The following is a 25,728-nucleotide window of genomic DNA, read 5'->3' as shown; positions in this document are numbered from 1 at the left end:
CGGAATGCGAAGCGAGGAGTTGCCATTCGAACTTACTACGCGGCCTCGATGCCATTGGTTGGTTCGCGGACAGCGGTTCGACACGATTGGCCAGTTCCCCGCAGGGCCCGTGCCCTGGTTGGCCTAAGACAGCGCGGAAGCGGGGAGTTAAAGAGTCTATGCCTGTCGTGGGAGCTGGACTGGCCCCTCGGGAGCGCCCAGGAGTCGCCTATTTGGGGGGCTCCTTTTTATACACACCACTAGGTACGTTCTTTGTCGTCCCTGGCCTTTCCTCCTGTTTTGAACCGGAGAGCTCACTTTTCCTTTCTCCCGACTCACCTGCCCGCTGTCCCCGGGGTGAATGGGAGCAGCGAGGGAATAGGTGCGGAAGGGGATGGGGGGGGGGGGCAAGCAGTGATCGTGTGGGGTTGGGAGTGACACTGGCGTGAATGTCCACCTCTTCTCTTCTCCCAAGGAAGCCAGCTGCTTCAGCCTTCCAAGAAGTAGATTCTTTCTCCCTAGTGTTCTCCCCCTTTGACTGAAAGTAATGCAGTCTCGCATGCTACCCTGGGCTTTTTAGCGGAAAAGAGGATGTTTGAGGAGAGGCAACCAAAGGAGGCGGTTAATTTCCTAGCTCTAATCAGTCACATTTCTTTGAGCGGGGCTGAAGTGGAAGACGCACACGCGTGCACAAACTTCCTCGTGACGTACTTGCTTGCTACAAGTAATTGTTGTTTAGCAACTGTAGTTTAATAGGTAATTGTTGGGATATCCGAAGGATGTTCAAAGTCTTTAGAGACTTGCAATAATGGATAAAGAAACTATAGGTAAAAATCTTTTAGTTGAAGAGTTTTGTGTCTGCTCTTTTAGTTGCCTCGAAAGCAGACCTGAGCTTATTCATATGTGGTTGACTGCTACCTGTGTGCCACTTAACTTTCCGAGCCTAAATCTTCTGCAAAATGATATCACAAATAGCGAACGTCTCTAGCTTTTAAGATTATTTCAAGGATCACTTTAGAAAATGTATGTGATGCTTCTTTGTGAACTTAAAAAAAAAAAAAATCAGACCCCCAAAGCGTTAGATTTTGAGGATTTTTTTTTGTGAAATATGTTTGTTGAATACATTTTAGTTGTCAAATGAATGTGGAACTTTGTGGTTTTATTGTTCATAATTATTTCTTTTTAGTTTTCTCTCTCTGATATGGGAGATGTCAAAGAATCAAGGATGCAGATAACACCGGAGACTCCAGGAAGGATCCCTGTTTTGAATCCTTTTGAAAGCCCTGGTGATTATTCTAATCTCCATGAACAAACTCTCTCCAGTCCTTCTGTTTTTAAATCAACGAAATTACCAGTAAGTTATTCTTGACTAGTATATACAAATTATTTTAAATATAAACATCTTTCTTCAGAAGTTAAGGGAGAAACTTATCCTGGAGCACGTATGTTTGAAATGTGCTCTTTTAGCTGTAATGTTCACTATAGTGTAGTGATTGGGCTAAATATAAGTTAGGTAGATTTTTTTTTTTTTTGAGTTAGAATTTTTCTTTTTTTTCTTTCAGTGGATAATGTGTTGACTTCCTGAAACTGGGTGTAGCTAGATACTATGATTGATGATATGTTTACTAATACTATATTTGAGGAGAAGCTGTGTCATCTAATTATCTATTCTCATTTATTCAGCAAATCTATTTGAATGCTGTTGTGTTAGATAAAATACTAGGCGTAGAGAAGTAGTGAGGGTCATTAGACACAAACTCTCAAGGAGCTTGTATTCTAATGCAGGAATCAGCAAACTTCTTCTGTTAAGCGCCAGACAGTAAATATTTCAGGCTTTGCAGGTCATCTTGTTGCTGTTACAACTAGTCACCTCTGCCTTGTATCACAGAAGCAGCCATAGGCAATAGGAAAACCATGAAACATGGCTGTATTGCAGTAAAGCTTTCTTTATGGACATTTGAATTTCATGTAATTTTCACATGTCATAAAACTGGTAATTTTTTAAATTTTTCTTTTTTTTTTAAACTTTATTTTTTTTTCAGTGTTCCAAAATTCATTGTTTATGCACAACACTCAGTGCTCCATGCAATACATACCCTCTGTTATACCCACTACCAGGCTCACCCAACCCCTCCACCCCCCCTCCTCCAAAACCCTCAGTTCGTTTCTCAGAGTCCACAGTCTCATGGTTTGTCTCCCCCTCCGATTTCCCCCAACTCTAGCTTGCACATTGTATAAAAAGAAGCCAACATATACTCTAAAGGAAAAGACATAACTAATCTAGCAACTTCAAAACAATATATGTGGTATTGGTGGTTAAGGTGATCAAGGGTGATATGGAAAGGAAAGTGCTCTTTTGGAGATTAGGGAAGACTTTATAGCTTTAGCTTATTTTTATTGTTATTTGCTACACTGGAGTTCTTTTGAAGTATGATCTTTTAACCTAGTAAATTATCTAGAAAAACTGTGAGGTGCATTGCTGTTTATGCTATGCTTTCATATCTGTCAAAACTAAGAGCGAGTAAAGTTTTATAGTTATGCACTTTATATTGTCATAAATCTGACCTCATGATTTTTGATTGAACTGTATTAAATTTTAGTTATCTGGTAATCTAGAATAAATAGATTAGCTGCAACATAATCTGCAAAGCCAGAATGTGTGGGATGTTGGATTTTTAAGCCTGATTTTATTAAAAATGCATTTGGAATTACTGATTAGGATTTGGGCAAATTTTTGGTTCAGTTGGATAGTTGAATGCAAAAAAGCAGCTGTGGTTACCATTTTCATAATTATTTTAAGGATCAACTGTTTTATGAGCTTTTGCAGGCACTTCTGTACTTAGGACTTCAATTCAGTTCATTCTTAGTGAGAGTAAAGACCTTTGATAACTCTAATAAGAGATTTTTACCTTTACTTTAGTATGTGTCATCACTGATGAGCAATTTCTATACCTTTATACTCTCCTGTGATTTTTTTCCCCATTATTACATGATTTTAAAAATCACCCAGATGGGACACCTGGGTGGCTCAGTTGGTTAAGCATCTGCCTTTGGCTCAGATCAAGTCCCACATTGGGCTCCTTGCTCAGCAGGGAGCCTCCTTCTCCCTTTGCCTGCCACTCTCCCTGCTTGTGCACATGTGCTCGCTCTCTCCCTCTCTCTCTCTCCCACTCTGACAAATAAAATCTTAAAAAAAATGGTTTAAAAAAAAATAAAAATCACCAGATGGAAGATTGGGATATTTTAAAATACAGTCCAGTCAGTTGATTTAGTGTTATTTGATTACCGTTTGCCATTTAATTTAGTGGTAAAGACAAATTTTGAAATACAAGGTTTGAAATACTTTTGCATTATAACCAGTCACATTATTTCCAAAGCTGACATTGATTAGCATTTTGATGAACTATTTTAGTTTGCTTTTACTCATAGGTTCACTTTCTTTTGTTAAGACTCCAGGGAAATTTAGATGGTCTATTGATCAACTAGCTGTAATAAATCCTGTAGAAATAGACCCAGAAGACATTCATCGTCAAGCTTTATACTTAAGTCATTCTCGGTAAGTTTTCCTTTTTTGTATCTAAGTATAACAAGATATTCTTAAGTGAAGAGAGATGGGAAATTCCAAAGGTTGGATATATTTATATGTAAAGATATCAGGGAGGAAAAATTCTGAGACAGATTTATTGTATCTAAATGAAGAGTGAGTTCAAAGAACTATATCCAGAAAGAGATTTCCTTGCAAACAGTTCTAAACTTTAGTAGGAATCTTTTTTTTTTTTTTTGAAGAGATAACTTTCCCCTGCTGCTTATGGGATTATGGGATAGCTGTGCTTTCCAGTACTTGGTAGAGGGAAGAATATTTTGAAATTTGTACCTTTCTACATTATTGTGGCTTCTCCCACTGAATTTTTTTATTTTTATTTTTTGGTGGTATGGGGTAAAGCAAAATGCTCTTTCATTGCCATCTATGTTTGGGGAAGCCTAAAATCTCAAAAGCACATTGAATGAAAGGGTATTCATTAGCAACAGAAAGAGCTTTTCTAGATATCACCCAGCTTTGATATAACACCCTTAGGAAATCTAAACTACATTGTATTGAAGTCAATCTATTAATCAGAGCAGCCTTAACTTTTTGATGTGTTACATAGATTTCCAAGCACTGGTGTGCCTCAGACTGGTGGCAGTCTGCTTGATGATATCCAATGTAGGGAGAACTTGCACTTCTTCAGTGGAACAGACCTAGCTTTTGATTACATATTACTGTAATCTATAATTATAAGTAACAGTGTTTGTTAATAGTTTGGGGGATTCTTGTTGATGTCAGTTGTATAGTCAGTTGTTTTAAATATTGGAAATAATTGAACACTGGTGTGACCAGCTTTTAATTTTTAGTCCCAAGGTACATGTGTTGTCAGTCCAAAATAGTGGGTGATTGGTGTATTTCAGTAGGTAGATCTGTAATACAAAAGAGGAGAAAAGAGTGAGAAAGACCCTAATTTTAATTAACTACTGTAATTCCGTAAATGATTACGGCTTCCCCAATGGATAGTGAGTACATTCTCAGCAAAACATTCTGATTCGTTCTTAGAAACAAGCAGTGACTTCTAGTGTCTCTATCTAATCCGAGTTTCTAATTTCAGTGCTTCCCACTCTTTATTACTGCTCCACATAAAAAAATGATAACTGTAAGGCAGATGGGTGTAAACAAATGATTCTGTCATACGGATCCTAAAAATGCCCTCCGCTACTCAGGAGCCATTCAGGGTATTCCTGTAACGGGTATGCGTCATGCTGGTGTTCTTTGATGCAATGGTCGGGGTACTCTGTCCTCCTTGACTTCTGAGAACCCTCCATGATCACGTTCTATAATATTTGTCTAAACTGATTTTCAGTGCTGCTAGCAATTGCCTGAATATTTCAGGTTCTTAAAGTCCCTCTGATGAAGCAGAAAATGTTTCTGAATGAGGTGATACTAAATCAGAGCTTACTAAATATTATATGCTATTATTATTATGCACTGTTATTTTGACCTGGCTTATGTGCATGAGATACAGCTGAGTTATTTGTCCCCAAAATGGCTGTTGTTCAAGCTGAGATATATGGATTATCATTGTAGTGTATTTTCTCATCATTCCCTTACTTGAAAAATTCATTTGATTTTAATTTGTAAAACATACATTCTTATATAAGGTTTGTTAAAGCCACAAATACATATGTGAAACATTTTGAGAGACAATCATTTGAATTGTGAGAAGAAAAGAAGTATTTTACCAATTTATTAACAGAAAGTAAATAATCTTCCTTGGGATAGATTGAAGTGGTCCTCCAAGGCTAGCTGCTTAGTCCTTGGCAAATCTATGCCTTGTGCTTGAGACCTAACATTTTATGTTAAATCTTGTAGCTGATAAGTTTGTGTTGTTGTAATTGCATATTGTATCAAAGTGGAAAAAAAATCATTTGGACAGAATTCTATATTGTCATTATTTCATAATTAATATTTTTTCTTCTTTATTCAGAACTGTAAGGGTGATAGTTCCTTTTTTTCTATTTCAGAGTAAGAGTTGATTCTAAAATTATAGCTATGATAAGCTTGCTATAACTGAAGAAAGAGAATCTGGAAAATTTTTAGATTTCTGTGGAATGAAATACTTCTTAATTTACGATGGTTAAAGGACAAAGTTTATTCAAATTACTTTATGTTGTTAATAGTAATTTAAAAATTTTACCAATGTAAGCCCTTTAACAGAAAATACTATTCCATTCCAACTGAATGGAAAAGAGGGAGGTAAGCCTAACAGCACAATGCCAAATACCTAAATACTGTCATTTACTGAATGTGATAAGATACCAGTTTTGCTCTTAAAATAAGTCTAACATTTGCCAGTTTTCAACAGAAGGAAATTATTTCTTTGAAAGCTTATTATTTTAAATGTTCAATCAGCTGAAGTAATGGCATGGTTATGTTTCTTCTTTATCTCTGTATAGAATAGATAAAGATGTGGAAGACAAAAGACAAAAAGCCATTGAAGAGGTAACTTAAAACTGTTACTGATCATAAAGCCAGTTAAGCATCAATTCTGCGTGCACACCACCTCTTTTAGGAAGACTTCCTTCAAATCCTTTACTCTTCCGGATTGCCACCAGCCTGGCCTGTCCCCAGCTGCGTCTGGTGCCCTTCTGTGCTCCAATAAAACCGATGTTGTTCAGCTCTGCCAGTGCCTGTCATAGTGCTCTTGTGATACTGTAATGATTTGGTTTAGTGCTTCTTTCCCCTAGACTACATTCTTTTTTTTGGCCAGTGTTATGCTTTATTTATCTTTTCATTCTCAGGGTCTAGCCAGTTTGTCTCTTCCTTGTGCCTTCAGCATACAGATGAGCACAAACTTCTGTTTAATCTTGAAGTTTATATGTAGAGAAAGTTGAATCTTTTCAGACCTTGAAAATCGAGATTGGCATTAACAATATTTTTATCTTTTGTTGTTGTTAATGCTTTGAATTTTTAAGACATAGAATATATTTCATGAAATAAAATACCTTACTAAAATGTAGTAAAAAGTATATTTCAAATGTAGGGTTTTTTTTTTTTTAATAAAAATAATAGTAAGTTTTTCACTTTTTGCTCCTTTGTTTGATAATCTCCTCTTAGAGTGCAAGCCAGGCTTATCTAATTATTGCTCAGAAAATCTTAATGTCATGGCAACATTTGTTTTTCCTTTTTCCCTTGCTAGCCCCCTCTACCCATCTCTATTCCTTAGCTATATTTGGCTCTTCTACACCCCAGAAGACTTCCGCTATGGACTATGTAGAGATTAAATGATGCTCTGGCCCCTCTTGCACTTATTTTTCTAGTGTTGGCTTGTGTTTCAGATACAGCATATTTCTTCAAAAACCATTGCATGTGCTTTACTCCTCCCAAACATAATACTTCTTTATGTAGTAACTTCAGAATTTTCATTCTGATCCTATCACTTGTTTCCACCACGGTTGAATATTCTCAGACTGGATTGCATTTCCCAACATTTTAGAAAATATGCTTTCCCTTTAAAATCCTCAACTTTAAAGGGAAATTCAGAAAATTCAAGAAAATGAAGTCAGAGGGAAAATTAGGGTCAGTGTATCAGAAATAAGTTAATGATCAGAAACAAATATTTTCAAATATATAAATTTTTGAAAGAATAAATATGTGCATAGTCAAAAGAAAACAGAATTTAGACTTCAAAGAAAAATTACAAAATGAAAATAAAGAGCTTCTTGTTTCCCCTCTTACTTCCTAAAAGTAACTATATGACATTTATACTTTCAGATTAATTTTATGTATATAACAATAAATGATCTTTAACAAATAGGATCATCATTCTCATATTGTTTTGCATCTCGCTTTTTTGCTTAATAATGTTTCATAGTTTTTTTTATTATTATTAACACATACTGATTTTTAGTAACAGCATAGTATTCCTTTGAATGAATGTGTCATAACCTAACTCAGCCCCTACTGATATTTAGGTTGTGTTTGGTGTTTTGCTATCACAAATAATGCTTCAGTGAACACACTTGTACATATATCTTTGTGTAATTGCAACATACTTGCTAAATCAGAGACTTTGTGTTCTCAGTTTTGGTGAATTTTGCCATATCGCCCTCCCAAAAGGTTATAGCAGTTTTTACTCCTGGCCGTGTTCTGATACTTGCTGTTTTCTCATGCCTGCAATACTGGTTATTATTCAGCTTCTTAATTTGTATTGTTCTTATCACTTTAAAAATTTCATCTTGTTAATTTGGATTTATATGTTTTTCATTTTGAGTGAACTAATATATTGCCTTGTTAGTTGGTGGGTCCTTTATATTTTTTTCTGGAAATTGTACTTATTGTAATCTCTGCCCCCTCCCCCCTTTTTCTTTTACATCTTTCCTTGTGTTAAGGAAATTGTTCTTTACCATATGTATAGCGAAATATAAAGAAAATGTTTTGGAGATGCCTGGCTGGTTCATTCCTTAGAACAGATGACTCTTGATCTTGGAATTGTGAGTTCAAGCCCCACATTTCAAAAAAAAAAAAAAAAAGGAAGGAAGGGAAGAAAAGAAAATGTTTTGAGTTCCTTCCAAAACAGAGAGAGGGAAGGGAAAAATACTGTGTTAGACTTTATTTTATATCTGGAATGAAAAAAGGAAAGACCTGTATCCAAATGCTCTTATCTCCATTTGAGTATACTGGTGTACTGGTTTAACAGCTAGCCCTCTGTTTGCAGGAGGAGTAGGATTTCTAGCGATTGCTGCTATCTCTAATGTAAATACCCAGCCATGGCCAGTTTCAAGTGAGTGCTGGGATGTTACCCAATGGTAAAGGAAATGCCACAGCCCACCAGTGTGTGTGGGAGTCCCACCATGCTGATGCAAAAGCCATTATGAATCTCAAGAGTGTGGATACTGGGAAGTGTTCAGTAATTAGCGAATAAGGAGTTAGGGCGTTTGTTACCTTTTTTTTTATATATTGTAAGTTTACAAGTTTTTAGCATTGACTTTAACAAGTGATGCACAAAATTCCTGAAAATTTAATAATTAGATCTTGAGAGCCAGGATATGCCCTTTCCAGCACACCATTCATACCTGCTTGTATACATCTATTTCCATTTATTGCTTTTGTCTTCATCCTCCCTTTTGTTATCTGCACCACCCTCCCAAAATTGGGAGGAGTTAAAAATATTTCTCTATGATCAATGCCCTTAGATTAATTTGCAAGTTTTAAGTTTCAGTGGTTGAAGTATTAACATTTCTCTTTATCTATACTTTACATTTCTTCTATTTTATTTTTGGTCATTTGTGCTTTTAAGTATTAAAATTTTTTAATGGAGCTATAAAGTCTATGTAACATGTTTAATGATTTTTTGAAAATAACATGGGTACTTGTTTGTATTTGGGGGGAAATTATGCCTAATTGTATGACTTTAATTTTTCTAGTTTTTCACAAAAGATGTCATTGTACCCTCTCCTTGGACTGATCATGAAGGGAAACAGCTTTCAGAGTATCATTCCAGTAAATGTGAGTGTACTAAAAATCATATGAATGAAAATTGTAAAAATGATATAGTCGTAAAACTTAGTGAATGTAAAGCAATATATAGTGAAGTGTCAGCTTCTCTGCTTTGGTAAGGATACGTGCTAAATTTCTGGATACCAGATGATTTAACCTTTTAAGGGTCTGGTTTCCAAGTATGAACAAGTCATGAGAATAAAAGGCACAGCATAGAGTATATAGTCAGTAATATTGTAATAGCACTATATAGTGACAGAGGGTAGCTACACTTGTGAGCAGAGCATAACATACAGAGTGGTATAGAGTTGTCAAATCACTATTTTGTACACGTAAAACTAATATAACATTGTGTGTCAACAACAAAAAACTGTTTAGAGGTTACAACTGAAAATGTGAATAAAATGTACAGAATTCTTACTTTTGGCTGTTTTATTCTGAATTTAACTTTTTCTTGATGACTGTTGTGAATATCAGTTATGATGGTGATAGAGGATCCACTGATGCAGAAATAGTTGGTACTGAATCAAGAACTGAGTTGTTGGTGATTTCTGCCTAATTTTCAAGGTTAATATTTAAAATGAAGTTCTTAAATTGCTTTTTGCTAATTTGCTGATTTCTTATAAAGGCAGAGGAAATGTGGACACTTGACCTCCAGGGCAGTATAATATAGCTGATTATATACAAAATTAATAAGGAAATTGAAGGACAAACCAGTAATCTTTTATTTTTCTGCCTTCAGGAAATGTTTATCTTTTATTTGCTCTCACTGTCCTTTGAGTTGTGAGCAGTGTTCAGGTATCACTTGTGTATTTCACTTGTACATTTCAGTGAAATTGCCCACTCTCCTATATAGTATACATTAATTATGCTCTCAGCGTAAGAAGGACTGTTCCATTCTATATCAAAAACACAATTAATTGGTAAAACAGATTGAGCACTTGCAATATGCCAGACAGTGCTAAGTGCTTTCAGTAATTCCTTACAACAGCTCACCTGAGGCAGGTACTCTTATTGGCCTCATTTGATGAGAAAATCTAGTTTTAGAAAGGTTGAAGCACTTGTTCAGGATGACAAAGAGAATAAAAGTGGTAGAACCTGGATTCACAGCTAGACGTTCTCAGTTGGAGTCTATTCTCAGCCACAACAAACTGAAGGTAGCATGCAGTAGTGGATGGAGACCTGAACTGGAGATCTCCTGCTCCTCCCAATCCCCCCTCCCCCTATATATATGCTTTATATGTATACTTTATATATATCACCCTATAGGGGTGATCTTGATCAAATTATTCAGTCTCTTTAGACCTCAGCTTGTAAAATAAAGGAGGTGAAGTACGTAGTTGTCTCTCCTAGATCTAAAATTTCTATCCAGGGTGACATTTCATTGACACTGGTTTTTTCCCCCAACTCCTTTCATGTTGATTTTTGAATAGGTGAATCAACCTTCTTATGTGGTCTTTTTACTGGTGGACAAAGGCAGAAATGCTTTGGTTTATTCACAGTGGCTTTTGCTGTTAACTTTTACTATTAATACTTGTGCAGCAAGGTGCTTCAGTGAATATCCTCATGTGTTTCTATTTATGGACATGACAGAGAATTTCTTTGGCATATACACATAGGCTGAGAATTCCTTTCATATAGACTGTGTGTTTACCTGTTTTGACTATGCAGTGGCCCCCTTCTCCAGAATGACTGCACAGTCTACGTGACCACCAGCAGTGCCTAGGATTCCTACGTCCCCACATCCCTGCCAGCACTTGGCATTATCCAGCTTTCATATGCTTGCCTTTCCTTTTTTAAAATTAATTTTATTTACATTCAATTAATTAACATACAGTGTATTATTTAGTATCAGAAGTAGAGTTCAGTAATTCATCTGTTGTATATAACACCCAGTGCTCATTACATCATGTGCCCTCTTTAATGCCCAACATCCAGTTACCTCATCCCCCCACCCACCTCCCCTCCAGTGACCCTCAGTTTGTTTCTCATGATTAAGAGTCCCTTTTGGTTTGTCTCCTCTGATATTGTCTTGTTTTATTTTTCTCTCCATTCCTCTATGCTCCTATGTTTTTTCCTTCAATTCCAAATATGAGTGATATCATATGATAATTGTCTTTCTGTGATTGACTTATTTCACTTAGCATAATACCCTCTAGTTCTATCCACATCATTGCAAATGGCAAGATTTCATTTTCTGATGACTGAGTAATATTCCATTATACATATATACCACATCTTCTTTATCCATTCATCTGTCATTGAACATTGGACCCTTTGCATAGTTTGGCTATTGTGGACGTTGCTGCTATGAACATTGTATGCTTGAATCACTACATTTGTATCTTCAAGGTAAATACCTAGTAGTGCAGTTGCTGGTCATAGGGTAGCTCTATTTTTAACTTTCTGAGGAACCCCCATACTGTTTTCCAGAGTGGCTGCACCGGCTTGCATTCCCACCAGCAGTGTAAGAGTATTCCCCTTTCTCCACATCCTTGCCAACTTCTGTCGTTTTCTGACTTGTTAATTTTAGCCATTCTGACTGGTGTGAGGTGGTATCTCATTGTGGTTTTGATTTGTATTTCCCTGATAATGAGTGATGTTGAGCATTTTTGCATGTGTCTGTTGTACATTTGTATATCTTCTTTGGAGAATTGTCTGTTCATGTCTTCTGCCCATTTCTTGACTAGATTTATTGCTTTTTTAAGTTCTTTATAGATTTTGGATACTAGCCCTTTATCTGATAAATTTCTGATAGGTTGTTTAACAGTCTAAATGATTGTTGAAATTTTCATTTCTTTATATACTAATGGTCTTTGAAATTTCCTTTCTTGTAAAATAGCTATTTATAATTTATTGGTTATATTTTTATTGGAGTTGCTGTCTTTTTTTTTTTTTTCTTGGTAATTTCTAAGACACCTTGTTTAACAAAGTTATATTGGTTCTAAACATTTCATATACCATCTCCCGTTCTGTCATAGGTATGCCGTTTTTGTTCTTGATGCTGTTGATTGCAAAGAAATTTTTATTTTGATGTAATCAAGTGCATAAATTTTTTTTTCTCATTTGATTGTGTTTTAAGCTTATTTAAGTCCTTCCAGGAGGAAACAACGAAGGAAACACTTGCAATAGAGTTAAAAAGCATAATAATGTTGCAGTTGGTGTCTTTCTGATCTAAGGAGGTCAGGGAAGGCATGCTGGTAGAAGATAATTTCAGCTGAGACCTAATTAACCAGACTCAGCAAATGAGGGAGGAAAGTCAAAATAGCATGAGAAATAGCTAAATGTGAGAGAGAACCTGGTTTCTTTAAGGTGCTCAAATAAATAGTGTTTAGTTGGAGAACAACTGTGCTAGAGACAGACAAGGTTTTGAAGGGCTTTCTGTGATGCTGAGGTGTTTGGACTCTAGCCTGAAGATCAAGGACGTTGTAGGGTTTTCTGCAGCAGAGTGCCTTGGTTACATTTGCTTTATAGGTCACACTGCTTACAGCAAAGAAAGCATTCAAATGTAGGATTTTTATGTATTTTTTTTTTTTTACTCATTCTGACATTATTTACTAGGATACTTTAATTTATTTACCCACCACCCACTTACTCATTCACCCATTTACTTATTTAAGTTTATTAGGTTATTAGACTTTATTCTATAATGTTATTTGAGCTTTCTGGCATTTTTGTTTGTTTTTTGCCTCCTTGCCTTTTCCTTCCTTTAATTTTGTTTGTATTAGTCATTTTTGTCATTGTGTGTTTTTTTTTAATCTCATTTTCAAGTTACAAAACTTAGTAGTCATTAATTCTCAATTAAAAAAAAAAATATTTGCAGGGGCGCCTGAGTGGCTCAGTCATTAAGCTTCTGCCTTCAGCTCAGGTCATGATCCCAGGGTCCTGGGATCGAGCCCCGCATCAGGCCTCCCTGCTCTGCGGGAAGCCTGCTTCTCCCTCTCCCACTCCCCCTGCTTGTGTTCCCTCTCTCGCTGTCTCTCTCTCTGTCAAATAAATAAAATCTTCAAAAAAATTATTAAAAAAAAATTTGCAGCCATACCTTTGATTCCTGCTATGAAAATAAACTGAACATAGTTTTATCAAACTTTAGGTTTTGTTGAAATGACCTGGCATTTTAATTCAGACAATTTATATAACCCATTTTGCAAAAGCATTAAGCAACAGAGGATCTGTCTGAGGACTTTGAGGTTTGACGAATGTGCATCCTCAGTCTTTTAAGATTGACATAAATACAGAGTAACCATACTTTCCTTAAAAAGAGTTACTTGTGCCTCTTTATTTGCTGTGGTAGTTCTTCAAGTTTTATCTTTGTGCTTCTTCAAAATTAAAAAAAACTAGCAGAAGCATGCCAAATTATTATATGTGCAGATATTTATTTTAAAACTGTTATAAAATGAAAGTTTTCACCTTTTTTTTTTTTTTTTTTTTACTCTGGAAAAGGTCACCCTTAAAGTATATGGAGAATATAAAATGTAAGATTTGACACTTAAAATGTTTTATAGGTATTAATATAACTAGTGAATCTCCAATTGGACGAAAACTGACCATCCATTCTGAGAAAAGCAATGGTGAGTATGAATATAATCTGAAATGAAGAATGTTCTACATTAAGCTACATTTGATTTTAAATTCAGTTTTTGTGATAACACTTTACTCTGAAATCAAAATTACTTAATTATGAATGAGCCATAGGAAAGCTAATTTTTTTTTTTAAAATTAGAATACATACGTCCCTCCATGCTTTAGAAATACATAGTCCCTCTGTGTATGTGTGTTTTTATTGTTATTTGAAGCATGTGAGTCGATTTCTGGTGTTGGAAAGCATTTTTCTGAAAATTTGTGAATAATTAGGATATCTATACCCAAATACACTTGACCCTTGAACAACATGGGGGCCAAGGGTACCAGCCCCCTATGCACTCAAAAATCTGTATATAACTTTTTTACTCCCACAGAATTTAAGTGCTAGTAGTCTGCTGTTGACTGAAAGCCTTACTAATAACATGGTCAATTAAGAGGTATTTTGTATGTCATGTATTATGTAGTGTATTCTTACAATAAAGCAAGTTAGAAGAAACCGTTAAGAAAATCCTCAGGAAGAGAAACTACATTTATATAGTACTGTACTGTATTTATTGAAAAACATGGACATTTAAGTAAACCCATGCAGTTTAAATCCATGTTGTTCGGGGGTCAGCTATGGAGATGGGCTTCTTTTCAGGGCCAGCATTACAACCAGAAATTAACTCTTACCACTAACAGGTTTATATCAAAGCTGGAAGGGGTGGCAAACTGCTTATAGAAGGGTGGCATGTTTTTAATAGAATGCATAAATGAAATAATTCAATTTGACTGGAACATCATGGGGAGATGGTTGATTGGGAAGCACATGCTAAATTGTGTGTAATATGCTTGCATTGATTTATCCATGTTTGTATTTATTTATCTGCTTGCTTCCAGCTGCTTGTCAGACATTGCTGTCTCTTCCTGTGGATTTTAATTTAGAAAATGTATTAGGTAAGTATTGTATTTGTTTAAACCTTTAATAACTTAGAAGGTTTCGTTTTGATGGCTTTTTGTAAATGGAAGTAGGTGGCAGTGTCTCTTTCTAAAGAAGTGGGGGTATAGTCCTAAACTTACTTTCTTTAACTTGGCCTGATTAGCCTGTTTGTCATAATGAATTTTGCTGTAGACATAAACTATTCATCAGCACATCTTACTGGTTTTACCTACACTAATAATGAAGTATTCAAAAAAGAAGGAGTAATTTCAGATTTCAAATGTCACATATGCAATTAAACTTTGCCCTCTTTTTTGAACAAAATTCAAATAAATAGTACATGCTGGGTTTTTCGTTTTGTTTTGTTTTTAAAGATTTTATTTATTTATTTGACAGAGATCACAAGTAGGCAGAGAGAGGGAGACAGAGACAGAGAGAGGGGGAAGCAGGCCCCCCACCGAGCCCGATGTGGGGCTTAATCCCAGGACCCCGGGACCACGACCTGAGCCAAAGGCAGAGGCCCCAACCCACTGAACCACCCAGGCGCCCCTACATGCTGTTTTTTAAAAAAATCACGTAACCGAAGAATAATTGCTCTTTAAAATGACTACTTTTGTCTTTACTTCTGTTATTATTAAATATAGGTGACTATTTTAGAGCTGATGAATTTTCCGATCAGTCTCCTGGAAACCTCAGTTCTTCATCCCTCAGAAGAAAGCTGTTTTTAGATGGCAACGGAAGTATTTCTGACTCCTTCTTACCTCCAGCTTCTCCCAGAAGTCCTTGCGGTGGTGCTCAAGCCTCAGTGGAGGTTTTTTATTCGATAGATTTATCTCCTGTACGGTGTAGGAGCCCTGTGCAGACACCAAGTTCGGTAAGAAGTGTGCTTGAAGTGTGCTGTGTAGTTGGCTATAGATGGACCTGGACGCTCATTTTGTGCTCAGGGATCGAATGGTTGCCTTTGGACTTTAAGTCTCATGAGGGTTAGACTAGTTCACATTTTGTCATTAGTCAGGAATGTTTCAGTGAGACTCCATTTTTATATTTAGATGTATACAGGATCACCAGATTAATCATGAGTCTCAAGGAATTTCAATGTAAGTTGTTTTCTGAACTAGGTAAGGTTTTCAGTATACCACAACTGGATTGACGTTAATTGAGTAATTTAATTTAAAGGTGCTCTAAATAGCTGCTCCTATGAAATAGAATGGTTGGTTTAAACATGGCATTTATATTTTATTTTAACCAACATACTCTGTTTCAAAATGTTTCTAACAGTCTTCTTAATTGTTCTCATTATAAGGTGCTTTGCCTTTTGGTGAATGACCAAAGTTTTTATGAACCTACTTTGTAAATGTGTTTTGAAGATGAAAGTAAATAGCATATGGTATAACAAATTGAGAAAGAGAATAGTATAATTTTATTTTTATCACAGGGGCAGTTTTCTTCCAGCCCTATTCAGGACAGTGCAAAAAAATACAGCTTGGGAAGTATAACCAGCCCTTCACCTCTTACTTCACCCACTTTCTCACCAATTGCATTTCAAATAGGAAAGACTCCACTCTCAGGTATGCATCATAAGAAAATACCTAATTTCAATTTTTACGTTTACCAACATTTGTTATTAAAGACGTTCTTTTTTAACTTGTTCTAACTGTAGAGCTTCTGAATGATTAGTAATCTTCAAAAATTTAAAAACTGGCTTTTTTTTTTTTTTTTTACAAAAGGAACAATTTACCTTCAAAACCTGGATTCTCAACAAAGTTCTACTCTAGTATTAAACACTGGCCATCTGATTAGCAGTATTTATATCAAGTGTTCTTGTAAAGGGAATCAAAGAAAGATGGCAAATTTAGAGTTAAGTTGGTTTCTGTGTGCCTTCTGACCTGTACTTTCAGAATTTGGTAATCAGGTATTCATATTTTGTAAAGATATATTTGTTTGAGTCAGACTTTTAAGGTAAATTTATGTGTTTCTTTTTGCAATGTGTTAGTTTCTTAGAAAAAAAATTGTAACTCCTTTTCAAAAATTAAAATAGTTATTCATAATAAAATTGGAAACCTAAAAACTACTTTTGTTAGTGTATGTATACATATTTTTTTTTGCATAAATACATGTGTACTTTTATGAGGAGATAGACACACACACCATAGTTCTGTGGTCTGTTTTTTGTTTTGTTTTGTTTTGTTTTTAATTTGTTTATTTGACAGAGATCACAAGTAGGCAGAGAGAGAGAGATGGGGGGAGCATGCTCCCTGCCAAGCAGGGAGCCCGATGCGGGGCCCGATCCCAGGACCCCAGGATCATGACCCAAGCGAGGCAGAGGCTTTAACCCCCTGAACCACCCAGGCACCCCAAGTGGTCTGTTTTTTTCACAAAGAATTGTACTGTGAACATTTTCATAGGTCATTCAAATCATTTATTATTGTATGAAACAGTGATTTTTAATCATTGATCATGGATGTATCATTTGTTTTCAACCATTGATGAACCTTATTTCTAATTTTTTATTAAAATAATTATTTTTGTTTATACACTTTATGTACAATATATATTGTACATACTTTAGGTTAAATTCTCAGAAGTAGAATTATTTGGTCAAAGGGGGTGAACGTTTTTAAGAAACTTGATGAATTTTGTCAAATTTTCTTCATAAAAGGTTGCATCATTGCATGAAATTTTCATCAATAGTATGTAAGAAAGCCAGTTTCTCCCATTTGGAAGCACTGGTATTACCATTCTTTGTGATGTTTCTTAATTTGTTATATTACAAAAATGTTTCTTACTGCCTTAATTTTTGTATCTTTGATTATGATGCTGTTGAACTCTTTCCAAATATTTATTGGCCCTTTATTTGGGGGGAAGGATTCTTAGTTCATACTTCATTGTTTTTGTTAAACAAATGCTTTAACTTCTGTATTTTTTTATTGTTTGTGTGGCTGACCACTTCGTATGTTTATTTGCCATTGGGAGGATTGTTTCTGGGCCCTTGCCCTTTTTTATAAACTTCTGTTTTTGTTAAGCCAGTAAAGTTATGAGAAGCATTATATTTTAAAGCACCTTTACCATTTTGATTATCATTGTTAAGCTCTTTCTTATTGCAAATATTATTTTATAATTTTTTGCATGCCTTTTAACATTGCTTATACTGTTTTTGCAAGGTTTTTACCTGCTTCGTTTACCAGGTATAGCTATTAACTTGTAGCTCTCTGCTGATTTGTCCAGTATCTTCTTTGTATATGAGCACTATTACTATAGGAGCAATATGTTTATGAGGAAATAATTCTCAGAGAATAAATTTTTTTTTAATTGAAAGGAAGTGCCAGAGGAATTCTTTTTGAAGAGTCTTATCCTACTTATTGAGACACAATCATTTGTGCTGTTCTTTTTAACACCAAAACTTCACTTTAGTAAACAGTACAATGTTCTAGAAATCCAGTTCATCGGCATTAAAACCTTAGTAATGTCTTTTCCATTTGCATGTTCTTATGATGGAATTTTTCCCTTTCAATCTTTTAGAACAAAGGAAATTTACTTTTCATTCCCCTGATAATTCGTCTGGAACAACACATTCTAATGGAATTACTAATCCATGCATCAGAAGTCCTTATATAGATGGCTGCTCACCAATTAAGAATTGGTCTCCCATGAGGCTCGAGATGTGCACAGGCAGTACTCAATGTCGGACCTCCCTGATTCGGATACCCTTTGCTCTCGAGGCTCACGAGGAAGATGAAGAAGATCAGCTGAATCTTCCTTCCTCAGATGCCTCGTCACCAGCCATGGACACGGGTGGAGTACCCCTGCAGCAGATGAAGAGTGACACTGCTGCCCCTGGCGCACATTTGGTAGTGACCGCCATGTCTATTACACAGAATCAGTCCAGCACTTCTGAGAAAGAATTAGCACTGTTGCAGGATGTTGAAAGTGAGAAAGAGAACAACACTGTGGATATGGTTGATCCCATAGAAATAGCAGATGAGAACACTTGGATTAGGGAGCCGGTTGATAATGGGAGTTTGCCCATCACTGATTTTGTGAATGGGATTGCCTTCAGTATTGAAAACTCTCATATATGCATGTCACCTCTTGCGGAGAGCAGTGTCATTCCTTGTGAAAACAGTAACATTCAGGTAAGAAATTTTAATATTCTGGAGTCCTTTACTTTCTCCCTTATTCTTTCTTTTTCTGAGGTTATACTAAGAAAATGGGTTAAATGTGAGGACTGGAGTATTATATAACTTTTTAAAAGTATCAATACATGGTGATACTAAGATGGTTAGTTTCTTTTAATTGGGACTGATGGTGCATATTTAAAATTCACATTCACTGGTATTTTTGTTGTTTTTCTTAAATATTTTATTTATTGGACAGAGAGATCACAAGTAGGCAGAGAGGCAGGCAGAGAGATAGGGGGAAGCAGACTCCCTGCTGAGCAGAGAGTGCGATGCGGGGCTTGATCCCAGGACCCTGATATCATGACCTGAACCGAAGGCAGATGCTTAACCCACTGAGCCACCCAGGCACCCCACATTCACTGTACTTTACATGTGTTAATTTATTGAATCTTCACAGGGCTGTTGTGAAATAGATGGACAGTTATCCCCATTTTACAGATGAGGAAACTGAGGGTCAGAGAGGTTAAGTAAATTACCTTCATTGGTAGCAAGTAGTGGTGCCAAGATTTGAATCCTGCAGTATGTATGGCTTTAGAGCTCAAGTTCTTGAATCTGAGTTTGTACTGACTCATGGTAATAGGTGACACGAACGTGGTGTTGCAGTGTGTCAGGTGCTTTTCCGACCACATTATATGTAGTCAGTCATTTAATTCTCCCACCATAATTCTCCCTCCCACCTTTTCAGAATGCTAAAATTTGAAACTCACAGGAGGATTCTAAATGACCCAAAATTAAATATAATCATCTGCTCCTGTTTTTATGTCTATATTGTCTCTCCTGACTTCCAAGATTGTTGCTCAGAAAAATACACTAGAATCGCTTTTATATCTGTTAGCTTCTAAATTTGGTTCCTAAGTGAAAAAGCACTTACATCAAACTTAGCCTTCAAGGTATTGTTAACTTCTTTTCCTCTCCCTTTTCCTCACTACCTTTTTTTTTTTTTTTCAGAGCATTTATAAAAAAATCAAAATGCTTTCATTGAAATACACTTTAATCATCTAACTCAACTACCCATCGGAAGCCTATATCACTACTAAATTGTCATCCACTCTATGCTTGAGTGCCTGCAGGGGAATATAATCCATTTTCGGGCTTCTCTTATCATTACAAGCCTCTGCCTTATATTGAGCTAAAATATGCTCTGTCTGTGGTATCTACCAGTTAGTTTCAGTTTGATGCTTTGGGCCATATCATAATAATATTTACCTTTGGCAGAGCATTTGATAGTTTAAAAACTTCAGACATTCTTATTTTCCTACCACAAAGGCAACTTCTAACCACTTGAAGATAGCCATATTTTCTCAGGGCCTTTTGACTTGCTTTATTCTGGACTGGTTAGCTTCCAATTGTGGTACAAGCTGTCATCCCAGAATGTCCCTTCACAATGGGAATTCTCTTCACCTCTCCTATGTTCTGTCTGCTGTTTTCTGCATTCCATTCTACCTCTTACTTTACTGGAACACATTTTCTGGTAGCTTTGTGAAAAGGAGTACATTTTTTAGATACTGCATGTTTGATCATGTATTCTTCATTCTCTCACATGAGAGTTTGGAAATAATTGTCCTTCAGACTTTGCAGGCATTGTTTCATCGATTCTATTTCATTATTGCTGGTGAGGGATCTAAAACCATTTTAATACTTAATCTTTTGTATATGGTCTCTTTTTACCCACCCCAGGACATGTATAAGATCTTCTCTTTGTCTACAGTGTTCAGAAATTTCAGCGGTTCTTTGGCGTGGGTATCTTTTTGTCTATAGTACTGGGCATTTAGCAGAGCCTTACGATCTGTAAACTCATGCCCTTCACCTCTTCGATCTTTTTTTTTGAATAATATCTTAGATTTCTCCTCTCTCACTTTCACTTTTCTTTCTGGAATTTCCTTGTAATTCTCCAATTTTTAAAAATCCTTCCGCTATATTTTTTATCTGATTTTTGTTGGTGCATCATTAACTTCTAAGGCCTTTTGTGGGCGGAGGGGGTTGTTTTGTTTTTGCTTTTGGTATTAATTTAAAAATCTGTAGCATGGCTGGCAAAGCATCCAGTGGTCTGACCTTTACCTTACTCGTCAGCTTCATTTTGTTTCCCTTTATTCTCTTTGTTCAGTCACATTAGCTTTCCAGAGTTTTAAATAAAAAGCCTTTCCCCCACAGCTTAGAATTCCTCTCTCTCCCACTTGACCTAGTTAACTCCTATTAGTTTTTTAGTTCACAACTTAATAATCACATCCTCAAAGGAGCCCTCCGTGATCACACTAGCCCAGTTAGATCTCATTATATGCTTTCATAATTCCATGTACACTTTGCCTTCTTTCCAGTCAGACCATTTATCAAACAGTCATGTATGTTTTTGTTTATCCCAGAGCTTATGTGTAATAGCTACTTGTTAAATATTTGGAATGAAAACAGAATGAATGTATAGGTAAGTTCAACCGGAAGGACTGTATAAAGTGAGAACATAAGCCGTTTGGTGTTTGGAACCCTGAGGAAAAAGTCAGGGGTTTGTTAAAGGAAGCAGAGCCCCCAAAGGAAACTGAGAGGGACCAGCCAGAGAGAGGGACATGAGGAAAGCATAGTGTTAATATAACATCTTAACGAAAGAATGGTTAGTGCTGTGAAAGTAAGAGCAAGGGATATAGGGCTTAAAAAGTGGCTGTTGAGTTAATAATGGAAGTAATTTGGTGAGTGAACGTCAAGGTAGAGTGATGAAAAGTGAGTGGAAGGAAGGTAAAGGAGGTGAAGTAGTGAAAAATTATGTGTAGATAACTGTTCAAAGAACCTTTGTTGTGAGGGGAAGGGTTATCATAGCTAGAAAAGAATGTTAAAGTCCAAGATCTTTTTGTAGTTTTTTAACTTTGTTTTTACTTTAGATGGGAGAAACTAGCATATTTAAGTTGAGAGGGAGAAGAGTAAAAAGAACAAAGAAAACTAGAAATTGGGCAGGATAATTAATAATAATAGGTATCAATTATGTATCCTTTTCATGTACCAGAGATCAGGGCAAGTGTTTTACAATTAGAATCTTTTTTCTTTTTAATTAACATGTAATATATTATTAGCCCCAGGGGTACAGGTCTGTGAATCATCAGGCTTACACACTTCACAGCACTCACCATAGCACATACCCTCCCCTATGTCCATAACCCAACCACCCTCCCCCTACCCCCCTACCCCTGGCAACCCTCAGGTTTGTTTTGTGAGATTAAGAGTCTCTTATGGTTTTACAGTTAGAATCTAATCCTCATGATGCCTTACAGCAGATGGAATAAATATAATAATTAAAATAGTGATGGATTTTATACATTAAGGAACTGAGGTGTGCGAGATGGGATAGAATCTAGAGCTCTGGTAAGAGGATTAACACAAGTAACCCGTCCACTTTTATAGGGGACCAGGGGATAGGGGATGGACGTGGGTGTATATATTTGTAGCTGGGGTTTAGCATGGTTTAAGGAGCTTGGGCTTGGGAAATCGAAATGGCAGATTTCCATTTATTTTCTAGCTCAGTTAGTTTTATCAATTTCAGGAAGTGAGAGCTTCTTTGAGTTTTATTGTAATCCTCACTTTTATCTAATGGGTGTGAAAGTAACAGGAAAGCAAGTTCATAGTGGCTTGTTTACAGATTACAAAGGACACTACAAGATGTATTTTATCAAAAGGAATGGTGTAATACAGGGACATCTTCGAAGAACAACCAGTTCTGTATAGAACTACCTTTTATAGTTCTATATTTTAAATTTCATTATGATCAATATTAAATAGTACATTATATTGTTTACTTGCGAATGGTAGTATATAGTGATTCACTTAAATATTTTATATATATAACTCTACTTATTTTATATATGTAACTATTCAGTTGTATTTTATGTGAATATATAATTTTAGAAATACATTTTATATAAATATTTTTAATTTTACTTAGACATTAAGAGTTCCTCTAATTTTGTGGCTGAGTTAGTTTGCAGTGTTATCCTTAGTGTTTTTTCCTCTTTCCTGGCAGATGGATAGTGGCTATAACACACAGAATTGTGGGAGCAATATTATGGATACAGTTGGAGCAGATAGTGATGCACAAACCTTGGAAGTTGAGAATAAATCTCAAGTTTTTAATACAAAGGTATGGAAAAGACAGAGAAAACTTGATATGGTTGTGTAAGTATTTATTATATATGACTTTTTTCAGGGGCACCAGTTGGTGGAGCATGTGACTTGATCTCAGAGTTGTGAGTTCGAGCTCCACCTTGGGTGTAAAGATTACTTAAAAATAAAATCTTTATAATAAAAAATTTTTTTCAGTATATTTTCCACCCATTTTGCTTAAAGTTTTGTTAATCATCATCTGTTTATGCCTCATCCTATTTTTGGTTCATTAAACAGAGTATGGTGGTTGGTTGGTTTTTTTTTTCAAGATTTTATTTATTTATTTGACAGAGAGAGAGATCACAAGTAGGCAGAGAGGCAGGCAGAGAGAGAGGGAAGCAGGCTCCCTACCGAGCAGAGAGCCCAATGCGGGGCCCGATCCCGGGATCCTGAGATCATGACCTGAGCCGAAGGCAGAGGCTTAACCCACTGAGCCACCAAGGTGCCCCAGTATGGTGGTTTTTAAATCAAAAAACTTCATTTTCCAAAATAACTCTTTGGCTATGGGAGAGGTTAAGAGGTTGGAGAGGGAGAGCTAGTCCTACTTTGGAGCAGACATCTGAACTCCTTTTCTTAAAACTAAAGAGGAATAGGAATAAGGGGTGCCAAGACAGTTTTTTTTGCCTCTAACATTATTTCAAAGTTAAACATAAAGAATTTTGATCATTAAGAAAATGATACAGCTGAGACGGGGCGCCTGGGTGGCTCAGTGGGTTAAAGCCTCTGCCTTCGGCTCAGGTCATGATCCCGGGGTCCTGGGATTGAGCCCCACATTGGGCTCTCTGCTCAGCGGGAGCCTGCTTCCTCCTCTCTCTGCCTACTTGTGATCTCTGCCTGTCAAATAAATAAAATCTTAAAAAAGAAAAAAGAAAATGATACAGCTGAGAGACCACACATCAAAATAAGAACTCTCAAAAGTAAGGGCTTTTTTTTAAAATCCAAAAGTCTTTCAAGACTATAAATAACATACCTTACCTACTAAGTATTTGTACAGAGGTATACTTTTGATTAGGACATTTACTGTACCTTCCTGATAGGATGGTTGTAACTATATATGCATATTTGAGGAAAAGCCATCATTATTTTAGGCATTGATCAGGAGAATCATTTTTATGTCAACTTGTTCATAAACACAATAAATACCAGTAACTGTGCAACTGAACATAATTCTCTCCCAGTGAATATTAAGATATAATATGCAGGCCACCTTAATTTCCTTTTCCTCCATTTTGTTGAGGTGTGATTGTAGTTGATCATTTAGAAGCAAGCAGGCACTAGGGTACAGGAAAAGGACTTTTTGATGCAGAATATTGATTTATAGAAAACCCTGTCTTCACTGTGTTTTTAGAATTCATAAGGAAATCTGCATTCAGGTTTTAAAACATGGTAGTTGCACCCTGCACCCTTGAATGGTCCTATTCAAGCAGCAAATAAGATATTTTCTGCTTTTTCCCCACTCCACAGGAAGACCGTGTAACACAGAGGTGTTGAATGAACACAGCAACTTCCCATCAAGGCAGCAGTCCATAGAATACCTCTCAAAGCCAAGGTCCATCACTCAGTGGCTCCTCACATAATTTTTATGCAGAGGATCAATAATGTGGTCGTGATTGGGAAAAAGTTGCTTCAACTAACATGCTTAGCTTTTTTTCTTTCCCCCCTTAATGTGAAAAATCAAGGGCTTAATTTAGTGACATGGGAACAGAAAAGCTCCTGGAACTTTCAACTCATCGAAGTACAACTGTATTTTTTATTAATAAATATTTTTGTACTTACCTCGATTGATGTGTTTAACAATAAAAAAAATTGAGAACAAGGATTTTGTTCCTATCCCACAGGGTCAGTGAACTGCCTAATAGTAAACCTTACCAACAGCACAGAATTTAGCAGTAGTTTTAAGAACATGTGGAATTGTGAGGGTACTGTTTTATTTTACATAAAAATATGTGACTATACTGATGAATTTACATTTATAACCTTTGTGAAAGAAATAAATCTTAGATATAAAACGAACTTGAAGAGTGGGAAGGAGATTAAGCATTTTTCCAGAATTTTTTATTCTTGATTCGTTCGTTTGTGTACAAATTCTGTTCTAGTTGCTACTTCATTTTTTTTAAAGATTTTTATTTATTTATTTGATACAGAGAGAGAGAGATATCACAAGTAAGCAGAGCAGCAGGCAGAGAGAGAGGGGGAAGCAGGCTCCCTGCTGAGCATTGAGCCTGACACAGGGCTCAATCCCAGGGATCTACCCTGAGATCATGACCTGAGCCGAGGGCAGAGGATTAATCCACTGAGCCACCCAGGCACCCCCCCAACAGGGCTTTTTGAGTGTAATATTCCATGTGTGCTGCTTAGCATAAAAACTGGCATTAGAAGCATTTTAGATTACTGAAGACAAGGCTTTGGATGAAAATAAGGATTCTGGTCATCTTGACCTATCCAGTAAGGACTAATTCCTGAATTAGGCCTTCCTCATAAATGAGACCAAGAAAACAAACATGGAAAGACCAAAGGTTAGCCACTGCCTTGTTTAACCAAGAAGCCTCCCTTTCCTTCTGTTGCAAGTAAACTATGGGCTGTCAGCGAAGGATTTTTAAATGGTGGAGAGGTGGAAATCAAATGGGTTTTGTGACACATCAAAGTTAGGAAATGTGAATTTTTGTGGGAACATAGCCGCACTTGCTTACATCCTGTCTGTGGCTGCTTTCCCGCTGTTTGAGGAGAGTTGAGTACCACGGTTATAACCGAGACTGCATGGCTTGCGGAGTCTAACGTGGCTGGTCCTTCACAGAAAAGACATGCTGACACTCTTGCATGTGAGCCTGCTACTTGGTCCCAAGACCACTCAAAGTCATCTTCGTTAAACTGAAACAAGTTCTGCCTCAACATACGGATCT

At 36.3% G+C, this 25,728-nt stretch overlaps 1 protein-coding gene across 1 annotated transcript; it reads left to right on the top strand.

The window, feature by feature from the left end:
* Nucleotides 1-143: 143 nt before the first annotated feature.
* On the top strand, nucleotides 144-24,833 carry BORA (BORA aurora kinase A activator). Its single transcript, XM_080797865.1, has 12 exons — nucleotides 144-243; nucleotides 1,166-1,333; nucleotides 3,429-3,535; nucleotides 5,965-6,010; nucleotides 8,935-9,016; nucleotides 13,513-13,578; nucleotides 14,471-14,527; nucleotides 15,155-15,384; nucleotides 15,946-16,078; nucleotides 18,030-18,643; nucleotides 22,689-22,805; nucleotides 24,293-24,833. The coding sequence occupies exons 2-12, from the start codon at nucleotides 1,181-1,183 to the stop codon at nucleotides 24,317-24,319; spliced, it is 1,632 nt and encodes a 543-aa protein (XP_080653991.1). The 5' UTR covers nucleotides 144-243; nucleotides 1,166-1,180; the 3' UTR covers nucleotides 24,320-24,833.
* The last annotated feature ends 895 nt before the right edge of the window (nucleotides 24,834-25,728 follow it).

The sequence above is a fragment of the Martes martes genome (genome assembly GCF_963455335.1).
Source record: "Martes martes genome assembly, chromosome: 3".
Lineage (NCBI taxonomy): Eukaryota > Metazoa > Chordata > Mammalia > Carnivora > Mustelidae > Martes > Martes martes.
Note: the sequence above shows the minus strand (reverse complement) of the source record. Positions and strands in the feature narration are given on the sequence as shown.